General features: G+C 39.2%; 1 protein-coding gene across 2 annotated transcripts in view; it reads right to left on the bottom strand.

Annotated features, from left to right (window-relative positions):
- sf3b3 (splicing factor 3b, subunit 3) overlaps window positions 1-15,839 on the bottom strand; it is a 42,134-nt gene that overhangs the window by 22,920 nt on the left and 3,375 nt on the right. For both annotated transcript variants that reach the window (XM_061822348.1, XM_061822349.1), the window contains exons 2-14: window positions 15,399-15,542; window positions 12,029-12,184; window positions 11,180-11,350; window positions 10,865-11,037; window positions 10,511-10,652; window positions 9,620-9,732; window positions 8,585-8,722; window positions 8,160-8,263; window positions 7,834-7,999; window positions 7,513-7,608; window positions 4,761-4,833; window positions 2,086-2,237; window positions 1,850-2,005 (exon numbers count right to left, since the gene is read on the bottom strand). In XM_061822348.1, coding sequence (XP_061678332.1) covers window positions 1,850-2,005; window positions 2,086-2,237; window positions 4,761-4,833; window positions 7,513-7,608; window positions 7,834-7,999; window positions 8,160-8,263; window positions 8,585-8,722; window positions 9,620-9,732; window positions 10,511-10,652; window positions 10,865-11,037; window positions 11,180-11,350; window positions 12,029-12,184; window positions 15,399-15,468 — 1,710 coding nt within the window. In that variant the 5' untranslated portion in view covers window positions 15,469-15,542. The remainder of the gene's footprint in view (window positions 1-1,849; window positions 2,006-2,085; window positions 2,238-4,760; window positions 4,834-7,512; window positions 7,609-7,833; window positions 8,000-8,159; window positions 8,264-8,584; window positions 8,723-9,619; window positions 9,733-10,510; window positions 10,653-10,864; window positions 11,038-11,179; window positions 11,351-12,028; window positions 12,185-15,398; window positions 15,543-15,839) is intronic.

Raw genomic sequence — 15,839 nt, 5'->3', positions numbered from 1 at the left:
TGCCTCGCGATCGACGCGAAGAGCACCCCTGCCTGGTGTAACTGAATTTCCTTTGACATGGCTCATGATGTTGATGACTTTCGACGTAAATGCGCTCGCATTACGTGAAGCAATTCTGAACATGCACTTTCGTACATGCTCCGTACATGCTCAGTACGGTTAACTTGCCTTTCCTGTTTCCGGGTGAATACCGGTTGTTTTTTGAAGCAGCCTTGTTTAGTTAACAACGTTTATGAAATAAACACGTAAATTAATGTCAAGACCACACAAAATAAGCGACATCGAGAGAATGCGAGGGGAGGGGCCTTACTGTTACTAGTGTTAGTGCCTCAATATGGCTACCCTCGTGAAAGCAAAACAACGAACTCAAACGCATGTTTGTCCAATGTTGTCAACTAATATCCAGATTAATTTCAGGCAAAATTTCTGGATCAATTTTCATGAAAATGTAAAAATCCGGAATTCCGGAGGACTTTCATCACTATTTAGTAACACTTTCCAAACTGCTGCATATCAGTTACTTATTTCTCGATCGTGGATTATTTTTACCTGATAATTATATTTGTTTGATGGTTTTAAATATTAAGGTTTTGAAAATATGTGAATATATAAGAATTTTAGAAGGGGGTTATTACTTTTCACGGCACTGTAGCCGAGTACAGATCACTTGGGTAGACTTTGTAGCGATGTGATCAGTTTGACCAATATTGTCCGATTCTCAGCATTTTATGATCAGCTTTTGTGTCATAATTTGGCAAGACGATCAATGATGTCATTGATCAGTTTCACAGAAAATATTTACTTCTCATTGCATATGAATCTAAAAGATGGTTTATTTTTTACCTTGTCACGTGTCTTGTGGCATTGGACCGTAAATATCTGCTGATAAAGTTTTTGTGGGACTATTTTGGGATGTCAGACAACAAGCAAATTATTTCCAGTCTATATACAATTGAATTATGTTGTAGGGAACGTCATTTATTTGGTTGAACACAACAAATTTGATTGGGCACCTGAAGAATGTACAGAAGGAGGAGCATACCACATTCAAACAATGCATGGGGGGGGGCAAATCGACGCAAACTCTGGACAACACAAGTCCATATAACCAGGACAGTGAAAACGTTAGCGTAAGCATGTCATTAACAGTAATTGTTAATTTAATTGCAATAAATTAATTTAATTATAGTAAGTTAGCACCCATTATTTCTGTATATTGTACAATTGATTTGACCTAAACTTAGATCTTTTTAAGCCTAAAATGCAAGAGAATAATTGTGACAATACATCCTCAGTATACCGTACATAGGTTTATACAATAAAAGAACAAGTCCTATAAATAGACGCATTAATCCATTGTGTTGATATATATATATATATATTATATATATATATATATATATATATATATATATATATATATTTTTAACTTGCCAATCTATGATCAGCCTCAAAAATCCTGATTGTGTAAAACCATTAATTGAGCACACAGCATACAAGTGCACATATTTGATTGCAAACAGCTGTCACCAGCAATTTCAACAGATGCCCACATTGTCCTCCAGCTTGAGAGTGGCTCCTATTTTTCATGATTTTAGAGCCATATTTTACATTGATTTTTTTTCCACATTAATTCAAAATTGGAAGGCTTTTTAAAACCATCTCTGTGGTGTGATAAATTGACTAGGCATTTTTTAAGTCCGTTTATGACAACTAATAAGGAAACGTGTAGGATGTCGACTACTTGCTCATTTTCTCTATTCAAGGTTGGCCTTGGTCCCTACCCTCCACAAATTGCCAGGATTCACCATTTATATTACTGACTGGAAGAATTAACATTTGATCTTACCGGGTCCATCTCAAAGTAGACCAGCTCACCACCTGTGAGTGCAATAACCACTTGCCGCTGATTAACAGCACAACGGACAATAGTCTTTTTCCCAGGAGTCTTCCACTCATTCACACGCTTGTCCGCTCTAATATGGCGGATCCCGTCAGGATACACCTATAGTGAGACAAAGGCCAGAAAATATTTCATTGTGCTTCCATAGTTCAAAGATAATTTTAAAGGGAAATATTACACACCTGAACTAGGGCATCTTCACCCAGCAGCGAGCAGGAGAGGGTGGGTGTTGTTCCAAGAAATCCAGAATCTGTGACCTCCTCCACAGTCTCCCCAATGGACAGAACCAGCGTAGCGTTGACGAAAGACACAATGATGTAGGCATCAAATTCATCTACCAAAAAAAATAAAAATAAAAAAATAATAAAAAAAGAAGCACTGACTTTAAAAAAGACAGATGAGGAAGTTGCCCTGAAGATTAAAAAAAAAAAAATCTCATGTGATTGCAAAAGGTGAATAATGAAGACATGCTACAGTTGAAGCCGGACGTTTACATCCACTGTGAAAAAAGACATTTCATTTTTTTGTCTCACTGTCTGACGTGAAAGACTAAACCTCTCCTATTTCAGGTCAGGCAGGATCACCAAAATTATTTAATTTTGTTAAGTGCCACAATAATGAGAGGGATTTTCTTGAGAATTTGACATTATTTTCTTTAAATGTTTACATACACAAAAAGTACCGTGTCTTTAAAGAACAAGGGGAAGCCTCAATTGTGAGGTCATGGCTTTGGAAGCTGTTGATAGGTTAACTGACAATATGTGAGTTCATTGACAGCACACTTAGGCCACGCATCAATCTGCTTCCTCGTTTGAAATCATAGGAAAATCAAAAGAAATTGGTCGTGAAATCAGAGAAAGAATCGTGATGCTCCACAAGTCTGCCTCATCCTTGGGTGCAATGTCAAGACGCTTGAAGGTGCCATGTTTAACCGCCACCCAGGAAGGAGACTGGTTCTGTGTATCAGAGATGACTGTTTTAGTCCCAAATGTGCGAATTAACCGCAAAACAAAAGGTAAAGACAAAGATGCTGGTTAAAGCTTGTAAGAAAGTATCATTATCCACAGTGAAATTAGTTTTCCACCAACATGGGCTGAAAAGCCACTCACCGAAAATGAAGCCATTACTCCTAAAGAAACAAAAACAACAACAAAAACAAAATACCATTTGCATAAAGACAGTGAAAGATCTTAACTTCTGAAGACATGTCCTGTGTTCCAAAGTGGAGCTATTTGTGCAATTTGACCAAAGTTACATCTAGAGGAAAAAAGGGGGAAGCTTGTAGACCTGAAAAAGGGGGCTTGTAGACCAGAGAACACCATGCTAACTATGATACATTGAGATGGCAGCATCATGATGTGGGCTTTTGTTGCAGCAGGAACTGGAGCTCTTCATAAATTAGACAGGAGATGAAGATATTCAAGCAACATTTCAAGACATCTGCCAGGAAGCTAAAACCTAGGCGTAAAAATGTCTTCCAAATGGACATTGAGCCTAAGCATACTACAAAAATGTTTAACAAGTGGTTTGAGGATAAAGCCAATGTCTCGGAGTAGCCATCACAAAGCCCCGGTATAAATCCTTTCAAAACCTTGTAGGCACATTTGAAAAGCCATGAGCGCGCAAGGAAACCGACAAACCTGTTCTGTCAGGAGGAATGGTTAAGGATTTCAGCAGAGTACTGTCAGAAGCTTGTGGAAGGCTACTCAAAACGTTGGCCCCAAGTCATGTCGTCTGAAGGGAATGCTAATCAATGCTAAGGAAACATTATGTGATCATTTAACATTGATGAAAATATGAAATTTTCCAAGAAATTTTCTCTTTCATTATTGTAGCATTTAACAAAATCAATTTGTGCTTTTTCGACATCTCAAATGTTTAAACTTTGCAACAACTTATTTTCCTTTCGGCTTGTCCCGTTAGGGGTCGCCACAGCGTGTCACAACAAACAACAAAAAAAGTTTGTGCTACTACTACATGGCGTTCAAAGGAAATGCAACTTAATCCTAAGGAAATGTATATTTTTGACCTTGATGACAATATAACATTCTCTAAGAAATTCTCTCCTAATTGTGGCCTTTAACAAATTTAAGTAATTTTGGTGCTCTGAATGACCTGAAACAGGAGACCCTTTGTCAGATTTGACTTCAGACAGTGAGATAGATGGAAAGATGGAAAAAGATGACACGCTGTGGTGAAATGTATTTGTTCCTTACTGAAATGTCTGCTATATACCTTTGTGTACCAAGTAACCACAAACACCCTCCTCCTAATGTTGTTTCCACTGTGAACGGTCTTAAGGAAAATAGCGGAAGCTAATCTCACTAAGCTAGCGACTCGATCTGGTACAAAGTGGCACACAGCAACATTGTTTTCAACCACCCACACTCTTTAATGGAACTTAATTGACCCTCATGTTGTATTTACAAATTTTTCTTTTAGTTGACGCACTCGATATTTCCAGTCTCTTCATTTTCCTCACTGGTCTCAAACTAATTTGGCTAAGGTGGCTTGGTAAGATGCGAAATTTGCCAGCCTGATGCATGTAGCCCATTACCTGTAGTTGCAAATACATAAACATTTTCATTTGAACATTTTTATTCTTTGATATTCTTGTGGGCTGCTGATTTATACTTTACCATAAAATCATATTATTTACAGTGCTGAAATAAGGTATATTCACACTCAGAGTGAAGAAAAACAGATAAAGAAAAAGGCATATAAACAATCTTTGTTAGTTTACTTTGTTACTTTACGGACATGCCAAAAACCCATGAGCCCATCCACCAGTCTCTCTAGGAAACGGCCTGTCAACATTGTAGATGTGGAGTTGGAAATTAAAGAATAATGTTCTTACCGTCGATATGTCTACGTACTGTCCACACAGCATTGGGGTTACCAGGAAGCTCAGACACAGCCATCTCAGAAACCTGGTGGAAAGTGTAAAAATATTGACTTTAAAATGCATTGCAATTGACCCCTTCGTGGATATTGCACAATCCGCGTCACTGACCAATCAGAGGCCAGAGATCTGCATAAACCAAAGCCCGTTTTTGCTCCCGCCATTTTCTCAGACAACATCGCATGGTCCAGTATAGGTTTAGTTAGCGTTTTATCGCGTATTTAGATTATTTAACAAAAAATATGGTTAAGAGGTGTAGTTACGGACTTTGTAATAGTGACGACAGGTATCCTGAAAGGTTAGTTGGTGGAGTTCGATTCGTACCTTTTCCAAAACCGAAGACCCAGTACGAAAAATGCCTTCGATGGGTCAAACTTTGTGGAAGACCGCATCATCAACTAAATCCATCTAATATCAACCGGAACACGTTTGCACGAAGGTATGCTCTATATTTGATTTTCAATACACGTCTCGTATAAATGAATGAGACGTTCTCCGCTAGCATAACATTGCTACGTGTGAACGATTGACACACTGATTCTTTGTTGAGCGATCAATTGACCCCTCCGTAGAAATTGCGTCATCCGCTTCGCTGACCAATCAGAGGCCTGAGATCTGCATAAACCACGCCCCTTTTTGGACCCGCCGTTCCCTCAGACAACGTTGCATGGTCCAGTATAGCTTGTTAGCGTTTTTTCGCATATTTGGGTTCTTTAACAACAGATATGGTTAAGAGGTGTAGTCACAGACTTTATAATAGTGACGACAGGTATCCTGAAAGGCTAGTCGGTGGAGTTCAATTCGTACCCTTTCCAAAACCGAAGACCCAGTACGAAAAATGTCTTCGATGGATCAAACTTTGTGGAAGACCGCATCATCAACTGAATCCATCTAAAATCAACCGGAACAGAAGACCGAGTACGAAAAATGTCTTCGATGGATCAAACTTTGTGGAAGACCGCATGATCAACTGAATCCATCAACCGGAACAGATATGTTTGCACGAAGGTAAGCCCTATATTTGATTTTCAATACATGTCTCATATAAATGAATTAGCAGTTCTTCGCTTCCATAACATAGCTACGTGTGAATGATTGACACACTCGATCTGTGTTGAGCGATATTTTGCGATGATCTGACTGCACAAACGTGTCTCTGTTCGGCGCTCACGAGCTAAGCTAAACCAGACTTTGTTTGTTTGCACGAAGGTATGCCCTATATTTGATTTTCAATACATGTCTCATATAAATGAATTAGCAGTTCTTTGCTTGCATAACATAGCTACGTGTGAATGATTGTCACACTTGATCCGTGTTGAGCGATATTTTGCGATGATCTGACTGCACAAACGTGTCTCTGTTCGGCGGTGAGCTAAGCTAAACCGGACTAGCAGTCCTAAAAGCCTTCAACGTCCACCGAGACACCAAGACTGAAGGAAGGATGTTTGAGGACACTAAAGTAGTGATTGTCGTACTCGGTCGGGACGTACGTAGGTTCGGCACTAATTCAAGAATAATTATTGAGGGGAGTGCGTGACGTTACACAAAGAAAACGAGAGAAACAACTCGTAAATCAAGCCTCGCCTTCTTTTCCTTCATACGGTGATTCACAAACGGCTATACAGATACACATACAGATTCTGCACACAAGTGTGATAGGTAACACTAAAATATGAAACTGTCAATGACGAATTCGTCTTTGGGTTATAATATATTATATTATGTGGCTTCTCGGTCTTCCTCTGACTCCGGAAAGATCTCGCGCTAATATCAATGGTTTCTCCGTCGATATGCATGGAAATACCATTGAAATACCCCTTGCTGAAATACTTGAAGCCCTGCTGTCTGCTTTTCAACGATATTTCACTGTTAGCTAAGAATGCGAGTGAGAAATCAGCTGGTAAATCGGACAGTTTCGCTCTAGTTTTTTCTTCCTGCGCTGCCATTTTTGCTAAATGTTTGTCTGAGTTTAGCACACGTGGCGTGACGTAACTTCAGGAGGCATGGTTAAGTGCCCTGTACGGAGGGGTCAATTCGTCCCTCCACAATTAACTAGTTTAATACCAATGACATAGTTCTATGTCATTAGAAAAATTATCATTCGATCCCAATGATGTAAAACTGTCATGAACGTTTTATTTCGCCATAGATAACTGAAGGTGTTTATGTAAGTCCCCATGAAAGGATTTGGCCAGAGAGTAATTTTAATGCACATAAAAATGGACTCTAGATGGCAGAAGTGCATTTGATGAGATCCCAGGAGGAATGCCCATGTGCTTTGTGAAAGTCAGACTCTGTTTCGCATTTCTGAGGAGCACGAAAATGATAGAAGTGAGTCAGAGCTCTATTCAGATTCATAGATAGCGTCTCATTCCACCAACAGGAGTAGAGAACGAAAACATTTTCCGAGGCTTGACAAACAAGGACGTGAGTGCTACATCACACCATCAATCGCTGAACAATCATATGAGTTGAAAAGGTGATAGTGTATTTGTCTGTGATGGGGAATGTCCACACTGTAACATCAGATGGTTTCAAATCAAACGAATTTTAATATCATTCGGCGACAACCCAAAAAAATGTGAAAAAACATTGGCATTTTTTGGGGCCTCAATTGAATTGTGAACAGTGAAAACTTTGTTTGGATCATTAAGAAATCAATCTTTTGTTGTATGAGGAGAAGTGAGAAAGAAAAAAATTAAATTACCTCCAGTCCATGTCTAAGAACTCTTAATGTAGATTTGGGTCCTCGCCCACAGGCCACATAAAGCTGTGGTGTGTCTTCATTGGCCAAATCAGCAATCTATCAAAAAAAAAAAAGGAAAAAAAAGCAATAAACGAGGAAATAGTTGCAGTATGTAAAGAGGATTTAATATTTTAATCCATTTGGTGAGTAGGCACCATGTTGCGATGGGTTAAAAAAAAAACACAAAAATCCTTCAACAATATTCATAAAAAATACAATTCAATTTGCTGCTAGTATTAGTCTAACCAAAAACAGGACATCTAACTTAAAATGAACACCCACCTGACAGAACATGATGGGTGACAGGTTTTCCTGTTCATCAACCAGTACCAGATTTTTGAGGGGGCGGGGCTGGAAGAAGAAGGTGTCACCTTCTTCCAGAGGCATTGCAGAGGAGAACTCGGGCTCTTCGTCGTCGTCGCCCAAGTGGGCAATCTGGTAAAGGTAACTAGAAGGTGAAGTACATTAGTCATCGTGGTGAGGAGAGGAAAAACCAAAACGCACAAAATAAACGTGGCTGAGAGGAAAGCCCATTGTGGGATTAGTGTGTTGTATTAAAAATAGTGACATCCTTTCAAATAAACTACAAATGAGCTGGAGACACCTACTGATTTCCGAATTCTGAAGCCACAAACAGGAAGCCAGTCTTCAAGACGCACATGGCTGTTGCCACAGGGATTGTGTCAAAATACTTCAGTCTGATTTCTGTGACCTGAATAATTAACAGATATATTGGAATTTATTTTTCTATTCCATAATTTCAACCAGATACAGTAGGTTTGGAGAGTATTCAGAACCCCTTTAATTTTTCACTTTGTTGTATTGCAGCTATTTGCTTAAATCATTTAAGTTAACTTTTTCCTCAATGTACACACAACACCGAATATTGTCAGGGACAAAAATGAAATTGTTGAAACTTTTGCAGTTTTGTTTAAAAAGACAGAATGAAATACCACACACACACAAAAAAAAAAACAATATCAGGCCTTCTATTAACTGTATACCACAAAAGGAATGCATGCATTTTGCTCACCATTTCTTCATCAGTTTCCAAGGTAACCTTAAAGATGTCTCCCTGCTCAGTTTGCGCTAGGAAGAAGAACATGGACTTGGTCTTGTGAGTTGCTGAGCAAACAAATATCATACCACGCTCTGGGTCGTCCAGGTCATTCTAGCAGGAAAAAAAACAATTATTCGTAACAACATTTTTTTTTTATTTTTCTTTTGGGGGGGGCTAGACCATATAAACTCTGAAATTGGTGTTATTTAGCAACCTACACACAAAGTCAATTTGAATGTCTTGATTTTGCCCCTTCCCAAACAAGCACGTATAATGCCAGACAAGGTTATATCTTACAAGATTATCCGATAAAATTGTCCTTTGGTTTGAGATTTATTGTTTCAGATTTTATGTCGAACAAGTTGGGGCTGACGATCTTAAATAATGAACAACTTCACTACTCTATCTATCAAAGCTCTTCCTGCATGTGGAAGAATCAGTCATCTCTGACACTGAGAATAGTGACGTTGAACAAAATGCAGCCAATCACTGAAGTACACAAGATGGACCAAGACAGAAACAACCGTAAATAACCAACGTTTTACCCCATGTCATTTTGTTAAAAAAAAAAAAAAAAGTGGGCTTATCGGTACCACGTGCGCTTCCATACATTTTGGTACCAGTTATAATATCAGTGCAGACTTTGAAGTGTCTGCATGTCTTTGTTTTTGTGAGATCATGTCTGATTATGTGAGATTTCGAGATTGCCAGCGAAACAACCTGCTTGTGTGTGTGGCGATCGGTGTTGAGATTATCCAAGCACACCGCACACACGTATTACCAAAACTCTTAAATAGCATTTTTTGAGTAAAATGAGTGAATGAGTAAAAGAGAATCCAGAATATCAGTCTGATTTTTAATAAATGATGGGTGGAAAATAGGTATTTGGTCAATAATAAACGTTCATCTCAGCACTTGGTATACACTCTTTGAGGGCAATGAAAGGCCAAAAGTTTTTACAAGGTTTTCAAAAACTCCTACTGTAGATGGATGGGCTGCATGACTCACCCTACGACGTGGGATAGGACAGCGAATGTCAGGTTGGTCTCCAAAATTCTTATATGTGATGTAGTTTTCGGAGCAGATCAGAACTCCGCTTGGCCCATCAGAACCACCAGGAACTAGATATGCAAGAGAACTTTATGAATCACAAACAATGGTATCTTGATTGTTTAATTCAGTCCATGACCGCACTCCTAACATAAATTACTTATAGAGTGGACTCTCGCATAATCCTATTTGTGGGTATTTATTTTTTTACTTTACTTTTCAATTTTTTTTTTAAATTTGAAGAACAGACCGTGAATACGCTTATTGTTGGTTTATCCACGCTTATGTAAAAATAAACAAACAAGGGCTTAAATTTTCACAAATAAGTGAGGATAACCGAAATGAGATCCATCCATTTTGTAAGCCGGTTCTCATCACAAAGGTCGCGAGAGTACTGGAGCCTATCTTCGGGCAGGAGGCAGAACACACCCTGAACAGGTTGCCAGCTGATCCCAGGGCACAAATTAACAACAACCAATTGCGCTCACATTCACACATGCAATTTGTTTTTGGTTAACATTTTTTCTCATAGAGACTTACGAATAATCTGAACTGCAATGAACAATAGTGTACTGCCAACAGCAAAATTAGAACATCTGGTTGACAATTTTAAATGAAGAAGGATTTAAGTGTAAATCTTTTAGCCAGACTTACTTTTTTGCAATCATGATGTTTTAAAACCGATATACTTTCAAAATGATAAGTGGCCTACGGCTACTCGGAAGTCAAGGTATTTTGCCTACTCAATGGATTGACTGGTTCTAATCCAAATATACGTTGAAAACCGGAAAATCATTGTTTATTAAATACTGCTTTACACTCAGTGAACTTGCTAATATATCTGCTTACCAGTGATGAGAAAGTTTCCATGTTCTTCTAAAGCCTCGCTGTATTTGCGGACCACGTGGTTTAAGCCAAGGTCCAGCTCATAGAAAGTGAGTGTCTGTTGTGTGTTGGCAGCAGCTTCTCCGGTAGGGTCATTGTCAGCTTCCTGAAGAATGGAGGAGAAAAAAACACAATGTATGGATAAATAACAAAATGAACCAAATGTAGAACAACACCATTGAAAAGCCAGCATTTGTTTATATGTGCTCAATCAGGTATAGTAAATGTTTCTTCAGTTAAGGTAAGAGAAGAGACATAATGAACTCATCACATGATATTGATGATAAAACAAATATTATTCTATTTATGTGACGGTACCTCATAGTCCATTTCAAGACAAGCGAACATGGGATTTTCAAAGCCGACGTCCACACCCACGACATGGTAGACCAGTGTGTTGGCTTTGTGGGCCTCCAGTGGGGATGAGATGGTCAGTCGTGCTGCCGCATCTCTGTTTAGAATATAAACCAACTTCTGTTTCTCTATGGCTCCTAAACAAGGAAAAGACAAAGAAAGTTAATGTTAATGTCACTATAGTGCGGTTTGAGGCAGGATGCAAAAACTCACAGGTAAAGACCACCTTACACAAATTATTCAAAGTGAAAACACCTTCTAAAGCTTCACTAAACACACCTATCATGACAGCTCTGCCTTTGGGGTCCACAGCCAAAAACTGCCCTGGAACAATGCGACGACAACCACTCTTTCCAAAAGTCTCCTGGTGGATTTTCTCAAACATGTTTTTGGATGGATGGTATTCCAAGATGACAATACGGCCGCTGTCACTTCCAACAACAATGTAATCTACAAAACACAAGCATGGGTTGTAGTCTTAAATTCAGATTTTAGTAAATCTCATGTCATGTGCATTCAATCCATGTTTTGTTAGTATTTTAATAATTGATTAATCATTTACAGTCGCTTAACTTAAAATTTCCAAGACCTCTGATTTCAGCCTCTCAGTTAATATTTTCTGATTTATGTAGACCTTCATAAAATCAGACTGATTTCCTTTTGCGTTTACTCCATATAACACATTTACATATGGCTGCTTTGCCTTTGGAAAACAAAAAATGTCCCATTTTTTTCACATTATGGAACAAACCAGTAACCAAATCAATTAATTTAGGGGGAAAAAAATAATTTGCGATTGACTGGCAACCAGTTCGGGGTGTACCCCACCTCCTGCCTGAAGAAAGTTGGGATGGGCTCCAGAACTCCCGGGACCCTTGTGAGGTTAAGCGGGACAGAAACTGGGTTGATGGATGGATAGATAAACGTCATTATTCAGTTTGAACACCTTGTCTTTGTAGTGTCTTCAAATTAAGTTGGAAGCGATTCGCAAAACATTGTATTTTATTTTTCTTTATGTTCCGCACAAAACCTCAACTTCATTGGAATCGGGCTTTGCAAAAGCAACATCTTGCAGACATCCTCAAAATTAGCTGACAAAGAAAAATGTACATGTGATGGGTTCAATACCTTTGGTTCCTCCCGTGAGTCTGAAGGCCATCAGTGAACGCACAATTCCAAACACTTCCATTGTTAGCAGTGTGTGCACCTTTCCTGTGTTTGCATCTGGCCGAAGCAACTCTATGATCTTTCCTCTGGAAACAACAATCTCCTGCATCTTGGTTCCTACAAAAACACAAAAACAATCAGGGGAAAAAAAAATTAAAAACTGGTATCACACTAGCTCAACAAATGATTAGTGGATCTGAAGTTATATTTTAAACTGTTTGAGCTCTCCCAGAAAATTCTAATGAAATGGACACTCATTTTCGTCGATACTTTTTTTTCCACTTATCAGGAGCCTACACTAACATTTGCACGAGTAGCTCTGGTGTGACATACTTTTTCCAGTGGTCGCACCGGCAAATGATTTGGTCACACCATTTTTTGACGAGCATTAGCTTGGTTTACTATAATTTTTATAAACTAGAAATCGACAGTGACTCCAATACAAAACATGAAGTTTGTCTGCAACAAGCAGTCTCACACAAAACCACAAGTTCTCAATGGGATTAATGTCTGGGGAGTTTCCTAGCCATGGAACTAAAATGTCAATGTTTTTCTTTCTGAGCCATGTAGCTATTACATTTGCCTGCTCCCTCATGCTGGAAAAGGAATTGTTTGTCACCAAACTGTTCATGTATGGTTGGGAGAAGTTGCCCTCAAAGGATGTTTTGGTACCATTCTTTATTCATTGCTGTGTTTTTAGGCAAAATTCTCAGTGAGCCGAGCCTACTGTCTGAGAAGCAACCCCCCACATTTTGTTAAATAATTTTATTGGCCACCAGATATTTACAGTACTATGTTAAAACACACAAAAAAGACTATATAAATACTACTGTATAAAAATGAACTAGCTTTTGGATTCAGATATTCTGCATAATGGCGACTCGAAATAAATGTCTTTTGCGGGGCCGATCAATCGGCGAATTATGACTGTGAAACTGATCAGCATAAAAAGCCAATTATTGCCCGATTCCGATCAGGACGATAAAATCAATGTAAATTCTAATGTGAATGTGAGTGCTTAACAAAGAGGATGCTATCCATGTAGTACAGCTTGAAGCAGGCATCAGGTGCAGATTGGCCTGTCTTAAAATGGAGGCCAAAACAAAAAAAGCAAAAAAATTGGGCAAATCTAATCTTGTGTTCATCGACATCTACTTTAGCAGTTCAAATATTTTTTGCGCGTTCAAATAAAAACATTCCCTGGGGGGTACAGAGGATCCGTCAGAACCCTCCTCCAATTCTTTTTGGGGTCACCTTTTTCATTTGCTTCTCTGTGGTCTGTGCTAGGTCTATAGGAGAAATTTGTATAATTTGGATAAGTCGACTTCAAAAATAGATTGAAACAAAATCTTTGCCTCAAAGCTTTGGTGCTAGGCTAACTGTGAGGCAGGCAAGCACAGTTTCTCAAGACCCCTTTGTCTTTTTCCCCACATACACAGAATTGCTATGACCAGGTATGACAGCCATGGCCAAAGTTTTTGAGAATGACAAATATTTTTCACAAAATCTACTACCTCATTTTTTACTATGGTAACTTGAATGTACTCTAAAATGTTATGATGAGGAAATGAATTGAAATTAATTGCAAAGTCCTTATTTACTATAGAAATGAACTTCATCACCCCACCCCACATTTCCACTGCAATTCAGCACTGACACAAAAGGACCAACTGACATCATGTCTATGATTCTCTCAATAACACAGGTGAGAGTGTTGATGAGGACAAGGCTTGAGATCACTTTGTCATGCTGATTGAGTTAGAATAACAGCTTTAAGATGAGATTGGTCCTTGAAATCAATGTTCTTCCTCTGTTAACCATGCTTGCCGGCCAGGAAACACAAGCAGTCATCATTGCGATGCACAAAAAGGCCTTTCCGGGCAGATATTGCTGCTAGTAAGATTGCACTCAAATCAACCATCTGTCGGATCATCAAGAACTTCAAAGACAGTGGTTCAATTGCTGTGAAGAAGGCTTCAGGGCATCCAAGAAAGTCCAGCAAACACCATGACTGTTTCCTACAGTCCATTCAGCTGCACGATCAGGTCACAACCAGTGCAGAGTTTGGCTTGGAATGGGAGGAGGCAGTTCTGTGTGCATCTGCACGCACAGTGAGGCAAAGACTTTTTGAAGATGGCCTGGTGTCCAGAAGGGCAGCCAACAAATTACTTCTCTCCAAGAGAAACATCAGGGACAGACTGATATTCTGGAAAAGGTACAGGGATTGGACTGCTGAGGACTGGGGCAAAGTAATTTTCTCTGATGAATCCCCTTTCTGATTGTTGGGGGCATCTAGAAAAAAGCTTGTCTGGAGAAGAAAGGGTAAGCGCTAACATCCATCCCGTGTCATATCAACAGTGAAGCATTATGAGATGTTGTGATAACAACTCATGTTCCCCTTGCTTCCACATAACCTACGCCACTGCCTTCTTGATTCATTTTGCGACATAATTAAATTTACCATCTGGTCATCTTGGTCAACATGTTGTAGCAGACACTTCCACGGTCACAATTGTTGCTTTATTCATTGGTCCAAAAAGGAAAGGAAAAATGGCTACCGGCATAGAGCAGACATGCAAAGGAAACACTATCCTGTGCTGTCAAAGCCAATACCAACTGTTGCAAAATCCACGTAGAATGGCAATCCATTTTCAAAACCGAGCACTGGGTTTCGCTCATGTATAAAGGTAAATTGCTCCCGAGATAACCGCAGTGACACCACAGCGAGTATAAAGCCTATATTGATGACACACTTCCCAACATGGCCGTCAAGTAGGGACAACAATCACCCAGACTAGTTTATCAAGCGTTAATACCTGTGTCTGGAAAGCCAAACGGAAGATGTGTGAGGTCATGTCACTCTGTTGTGTCGTTTGGTTGATGAAGTATGCTTTAATGTCACTAGCGCTTAAATTGGATTGGTACAAACTGCACCTTATGCAGAAGTCAAAGCCTCAAGCACAAAATAATTGATAATCAATAACTGATCAATAACAGTGGCCCAACCAACAGAAAACGCTCATTAAGTCACATAAATGGCCTATTTCTAGTTCTATATGGCCTATTTTGAGTTAAAAATGGCGAATTTCACTGGAAGGCGACTCATCAGCATCCATAAGAACAAATCAAAAGCCGCAGAATCTACTGTATTTGTAGATGAGCTGCTTGATTGTCTGGCCCACATTGAAGGGGAAAACTGGTTGGGTTTCACTTATACCATTAGGACACCAGTGCTGGACCTTTTCTGAGACAAATCCTATACTGTATTGAGCCAAGCAGATAGTAATAGGTATCAGGATGACAAGTAGACAATAATGAAGAACAGACTCACCAGAGAAGTTTCCATGGATGGCATGTGTGATGCCAGTGGCACGCTGTAGTGTGATGTTGTACAGAAACATGGCTATCTCTCACTGTGGCTTTCCACAGGCCTCTCCAGCTGCTAAAACGACCACTTTCTTTAGCCCAGTTCAGTCTGAAAGGGGGAGAAAATTGGTCAGTTTTGAAAAGGCCTGAATGAAGTATGTATTAGTAGCAACAAGACAAGCGGCCGCCATCTTTTGTGGAAATTTCTTAAAAACATAACATGGAATGAGCACTTCAAATGCCTCTAGAATCATCCATTACAATTACATTCATGAAGAAAACAATTGATTGCTGAAATGCATCACCTGTTCTACTCCTCAGACTGCTCTTCTAAGAATCAGCTTTACTGGCAAAGTATGTTACAAGTAGACGTAACGCTGATTTTATCAGCCTGATCAGAGTCGGC

Source organism: Syngnathoides biaculeatus, chromosome 6 (genome assembly GCF_019802595.1).
Source record: "Syngnathoides biaculeatus isolate LvHL_M chromosome 6, ASM1980259v1, whole genome shotgun sequence".
Classification (NCBI taxonomy): Eukaryota; Metazoa; Chordata; class Actinopteri; order Syngnathiformes; family Syngnathidae; genus Syngnathoides; species Syngnathoides biaculeatus.
The sequence above is the reverse complement of the archived record's forward strand: the minus strand, read 5'-3'. Positions and strand labels throughout refer to the sequence as shown.